This window comes from Myxine glutinosa, chromosome 9, assembly GCF_964187855.1.
Source record: "Myxine glutinosa chromosome 9, kmMyxGlut1.1, whole genome shotgun sequence".
Taxonomy (NCBI): Eukaryota; Metazoa; Chordata; class Myxini; order Myxiniformes; family Myxinidae; genus Myxine; species Myxine glutinosa.
The window spans coordinates 30,968,278-30,974,277 of NC_136269.1; the positions used below are offsets into that span (position 1 = coordinate 30,968,278).

At 50.6% G+C, this 6,000-nt stretch overlaps 1 protein-coding gene across 2 annotated transcripts in view; it reads right to left on the minus strand.

Annotated features, from left to right (window-relative positions):
• Positions 1–6,000, minus strand: part of LOC137435496 (poly(A) polymerase beta) — a 97,133-nt gene that overhangs the window by 48,685 nt on the left and 42,448 nt on the right. For both annotated transcript variants that reach the window (XM_078784251.1, XM_078784252.1), the window contains one exon: positions 3,913–4,002. In XM_078784251.1, coding sequence (XP_078640377.1) covers positions 3,913–4,002 — 90 coding nt within the window. The remainder of the gene's footprint in view (positions 1–3,912; positions 4,003–6,000) is intronic.

The following is a 6,000-nucleotide window of genomic DNA, read 5'->3' on the forward strand; positions in this document are numbered from 1 at the left end:
CTCCCTTACCTCAAATGGCTACACAGTTGACATCGCACGTGACAAAGCCGAATGCCTCAACTCTGTGTTTGCCTCAAAATCTTGTGTCCCAAACCCATCTCTCTCTGTTCCCACCTTTCCCAGTCGAACCCAACTGCTCCTGGACTCTGTGTCCTTCTCTCCTGACAAGGTGGAGGAGTTTTTGTCAAATCTCGACTCTGATTCTGCAACTGGACCAGACGACATCAGCCCACGGGTCCTAAAATCCTGCTCTCCCGCTCTATCTCACCCTCTCTCTGTTCTTTTCATCCTCTCTTTTGCTCAAGGTCATCTTCCAGCATCCTGGAAATCAGCAAACATTACCGCATTACACAAAAAGATGCAAAAACAGATCCTTGCAACTACAGACCAATCAGCCTGCTCCCAATTATTATCAGCAAAGTCATGGAATCCATCATTGCTTCAGATATGAAATCTTTCCTCTTCTCCAATGGCTTGATCTCTGATCATCAATTTGGTTTCAGACCAGGTCACTCTACTCTGGACATGCTGCTTCTGCTGTCTCAACAATGGATTGAGGTCCTCAATGCCAAACAGGAAATCAGAGCTGTCTCCCTTGACATATCACGTGCCTTCGATACAGTCTGGCACCCAGCTCTGCTCACCAAACTCTCCTCCTATGGTATCCATGGAAATCTCCATGCATGGCTTGCAGACTTCCTCTCTGGTCGTAGTCAACGTGTGGCCATGAATGGATTTCTCTCATCTCCCCTTCCTGTTCAGGCTGGAGTTCCCCAAGGCAGTGTTCTGGGCCCTGTGCTTTTTCTGGTCTTCATCAATGATCTCTCCGACTCTCTGGAAAATCCTCTATCTCTTTGCTGATGACTCCACTCTCTGCCACTCCATTCCTCTTCCCTCAGATCGGCAGTCTGCAGCCTCCTCACTTTCTGAAGACCTGGACAAAATCACAGACTGGTCAAACAAGTGGAACATGTCTTTCAATCCTGACAAATCTCACACTCTTACTATGTCTCTCCGAAAAGATCGACTGGACAACCCTCCCATCTACTTTCTCAACAATCCTCTCCAATAAGTTGTCGCTCAAGCTTTTGGGTCTCACTATCTGCCATGATCTTTCTTGGGAAAACCACATTTCCAAGCTGGCCTCCAAAGCCAGTCGCCGACTGGGCATCCTCCGTCATGCGAAGTCCTTCCTTGGCACACCTGAGCTCCTCACCACATACAAGGCTTTCATCCGCAGCTCAATGGAATACTGTTCTCCCCTATGGGCCGGTGCTCCTGCCTCACACCTACCTCGGCTTCACGCTGTTGAAACCAAAGCTTTCAGAATCATTGGAATCTCCTGCGATGAAGCTATCTCTGAGGGCCTTTCACTCACTCACCACAGGCAGTTAGGTGGTCTTTCTGTCTTCTACCGACTCCTCTCCGGCCTTGCTCCCCCAGCTCTCTGTGCTGTCCCCCAAATATTCCTACAGGTCGTACAAGATCTGCCAGCAACCCTCTGATGGTTAAACTGCCGAAATCTCGGCTCTCTGCTCACCTTCACTCTTTCATTCTTCTTTTCTCCCACCTCTGGAACAAACTCCCACACTCCCTTCAATCCCACTCCTCCCTCCAGGTCTTTAAAACAGCTGTTCACCACCATCTCTCATCTTCCCCCATCCAAAACCTTGATCTTTTCTACCCCCGCTAATTCACCCCAGATCCACCTTGTTTGAAATTCCAACTTCTTTCCTGGAAGTCCTGGCAGTGTCCATATGTTTTATTCCTCTCCCACCCCCCCTTCCCATGCCTCCCCCCTCCAAAGCCCTCTCCCTCCCACAGATCTCTCGATGTCTCTCGGTCCCTGCTCTCAAATGTTGTGTTTGTGTCCTTCCCCCTCTCTCCCTATCTTGTCTACCGCTCCCGATGTTATATGTTTTATGTGTCGGTTTGTCTTTCTGTGTGATTAATGTTAGCTCTTTCACGAGCCTCGATCTTGTATACAAAAAAACAAAAAAAAAACCCCCAAAAAAACACGATGTACACACCGTAATGCTGCACTCATCACCCCTGGAAAACTTGACCAATCACAGGAATTTTGAGATTTAATGCGAAACACACAAGGAAAACCATTTTATGTTAACAATCAGAATTTATCATCCTCATGTCATGATTATCTATCTTCTTCTATTATATATATAAAATAAAGTTTTTGTTTGTTTGTTTGTTTGTCTGCACGCGCTAATCTCCTGAACGGTGAAAGATAGGAGGAAACCTCTGAAACAAAAAATGTCGGGACGGGCCACGGGAAGGTTATAGGCTAGGTGGTGAGGCCGGTCAAGGCCGCATTGGCCGGGCTGGGCCCATTTCGCAATTAAAAGCCGAGCTGAATTATAGTAGTCAATCTTCTACGGCCATGAGTAAAAGCTGAATTATAGTAGTCAATCTTCTACGGCCATGAGTAAAAGCTGAATTATAGTAGTAAATTCATTCAAAAAGAACTAAAAATGTCGGGACGGGCCCCGGGAAGGTTATAGGCTAGGTGGCGAGGCCGGTCGAGGCCGCATCGGCCGGGCTGGGCCCATTTCACAATTAAAAGGTGAGCTGAATTATAGTAGTCAATCTTCTACAGCCACGAGTAAAAGCTGAATTATAGTATTAAATTCATTCAAAAATAACCTGGGCAACTCCGGGTGCTTTCGGCTAGTACATTATATTAGTTGCAATCATTTTTCAACACAATTCCTGACAAACTTAACGTGTTGCCATCGACCGATGGATATTTGGTCAGACGTGGTCCTTGGTGCTTAGCACTACATGGGCCTAAAAGGTGAAAATTAGACAGTGGAAGTTCAGGACTCAAAGGTGGGGATGGAAGGAAGTCTTACTTCAATATTTGAACACCGACTTGATGCTTTGGCTGCATTTTCGCAATTATTGTAGGATCAATGAACTCTGCAGAAATATCATAGAAACCCTGCGTCCAAAGTAATTCCTTCGTCATTCCCTGGAAGAGGTTCAGTCTCTTCAACGTCTAGGCCTTACCATCAGCCATGACCTTTACTGGACTAGAAACATCGCAAAACTGACTTACAAAGCCAGCCACAGACTGGGCATCGTCAGTCGATCCAAATCTTTCCTTGGACCATCAGATTTACTTGGTCAAACAAGGATTTTGTCCATAGCTCAATTGAGTATCGCTCTCCGCTATGGCTGGCGCCCCAGCTTCATAACTGTCTCTCCTGATTATGTGGAATCTAAAGCTCCCAACATTATTGGAATCGCACATGATGAGGTCGAAACACAAGGCCCGTTGCTCTCACATCACAGGTAGGTCAGTGGTCTCTGTTTTCTACCATCTATTTTCTCATATTGCTCCCTCTGGTCTCTCCATTCTGACTCTACCGATCTACACCGGGATGCATACGTCATTCCAGCAACCCCTCCTGATTAAATTACCAAAATCCCGGCTGACCGCACACCTCAACTCTATTATTCCTCACTTATCCAATCTATTGAATCACCTTCTAGAGGCCATTCTGTCTCACTCTTTCCTACAGGTCTTAAAGCAAGCTGGGCACCGGCATGTCTGGTCATCCCCAATGATCTTTGTTACTTCCAATAACCTTTCCCAACCTAACCATCTCACTTGCTTGTTTCATTTTTTCCTCTCCTCCTCCCTCTCCTCCCTCTCCTCTTTTCATTTCCTTGAAAATTGTCCCACTGCCAGTTCTACACCTTGCTCTTACATGAGCCTCACTCCTGTCAAATTTAAACCAACCCCAAAAACGTACACATCGGATGAAACTTGGTGAACAAATCAATCAGCCCTTATTGCAAAAAACAAGATCAACAAGGAAGAAAAATGTATGTGGCAAAAATGTCTTTCAATGCAAATCATTTTTTTACATAATCGGACTCGATACTCACGTTTTGCCCACAGCTTCACGGCACAAAGGGTATGGCGGAACGTGTCTATGTTGGGCACAAGATGTAAAATTTCATCTGTAACCCGGCAACCTGGGATTACAGGAGAGAAGTGATTTTCGCACAAAGAGGCGGCTTTCATATTACGATCGACAAAATAAACTATTTAGAGGAAGCCTTCCTGACATTGCACTAAAAACATAAAGGAACTTTTTCAGACCAAAGCAAATGTTGAAGGAAAACTAAAGTCAAACCAACACTATAACAAAATATGGCACTTGTCATGGCCTGGTACCGTTTTTCTTTGCACAACACTAATATTTCACATACTAAGCGAAGTTCCATTTGACAAGCTAGGGGAAATAATAAATCTCCCAATTTTAACTTTTGGCAATTTGTATGTTCACTGGAACACCAGGTTTGCTGGTCTGGTGCACATTTCTACATCTGGCATCAGCATGCTTACTAATGACCATAAGGCAAAATAAAACTATATTTAAAGAGGAACCCATATACACTGTATATGAAGACCAAAATTCATCGGGGGGGGGGGGGGGGGGCAAAGGCTCCCGTGGCGTGGGCAGTGGGCATAGCAATGGCGGCTCGGTTCTCCGTGGGGAAATCCCTGGAGTTAGGGAGTCAAAAACAATTATGGATATTAGAATGAGTAAAGCAATGGGTCAAGTGAACGTCGAGTACAAGAAAATTGAAGAATGTTTTCAGTGGGTACAAAGTAATGACTCCCCACACCATGGCAGGATGGCTGAGAGGTACACACACTCGCTTTAAGCTGTCTAGCCTGGGTTCAAATCTCAGCCCAGCTATAAACGGTCATCCCGGTGTTTTACAGGCAGGGTGATTCATCAGTCTGCCATATCTCAGATGGACATTATATTTAGCGTTAAATCTGCCAGATTCTCTTCCCCATTCCCTCCCCTCTCCCATCCTCATGCCCCTCTTGCAGTCCTCTCGCGCCCCTCTCTCCTCTCCTCTCCTCTCGCGCCCCCTCCTCTCCTCTCCTCTCGCGCCCCCTCTCTCCTCTCCTCTCGCGCCCCCTCTCTCCTCTCCTCTCGCGCCCCCTCTCTCCTCTCCTCTCGCGCCCCCTCTCTCCTCTCCTCTCGCGCCCCCTCTCTCCTCTCCTCTCGCGCCCCCTCTCTCCTCTCCTCTCGCGCCCCTCCTCTCCTCTCCTCTCGCGCCCCCTCCTCTCCTCTCCTCTCGCGCCCCTCCTCTCCTCTCCTCTCGCGCCCCCCCTCTCTCTCCTCGCGCCCCCCTCTCCTCTCCTCTCGCGCCCCCTCTCTCCTCTCCTCTCGCGCCCCCTCTCTCCTCTCCTCTCGCGCCCCCTCTCTCCTCTCCTCTCGCGCCCCCTCTCTCCTCTCCTCTCGCGCCCCCTCTCTCCTCTCCTCTCGCGCCCCCTCTCTCCTCTCCTCTCGCGCCCCCTCTCTCCTCTCCTCTCGCGCCCCCTCTCTCCTCTCCTCTCGCGCCCCCTCTCTCCTCTCCTCTCGCGCCCCCTCTCTCCTCTCCTCTCGCGCCCCCTCTCTCCTCTCTCTCGCGCCCCCTCTCTCCTCTCCTCTCGCGCCCCCTCTCTCCTCTCCTCTCGCGCCCCCTCTCCCCTCTCCTCTCGCGCCCCCTCTCCCCTCTCCTCTCGCGCCCCCCTCTCCGCTCTCCTCTCGCGCCCCCTCTCCGCTCTCCTCTCGCGCCCCCTCTCCGCTCTCCTCTCGCGCCCCTCTCCGCTCTCCTCTCGCGCCCCCTCGTCCCCTCTCCTCTCGCGCCCCCCTCCCCTCTCCTCTCGCGCGCACCCTCCCCTCTCCTCTCGCGCGCCCCTCCCCTCTCCTCTCGCGCGCCCCTCCCCCTCTCCTCTCGCGCCCTCTCTCCTCTCCTCTCCTCTCGCGCCCCTCCTCTCCTCTCCTCTCGCGCCCCCTCTCTCCTCTCCTCTCGCGCCCCCTCTCTCCTCTCCTCTCGCGCCCCTCCTCTCCTCTCCTCTCGCGCCCCTCCTCTCCTCTCCTCTCGCGCCCCCCCTCTCCTCTCCTCTCGCGCCCCCCTCTCCTCTCCTCTCGCGCCCCCCCTCTCCTCTCCTCTCGCGCCCCTCCTCTC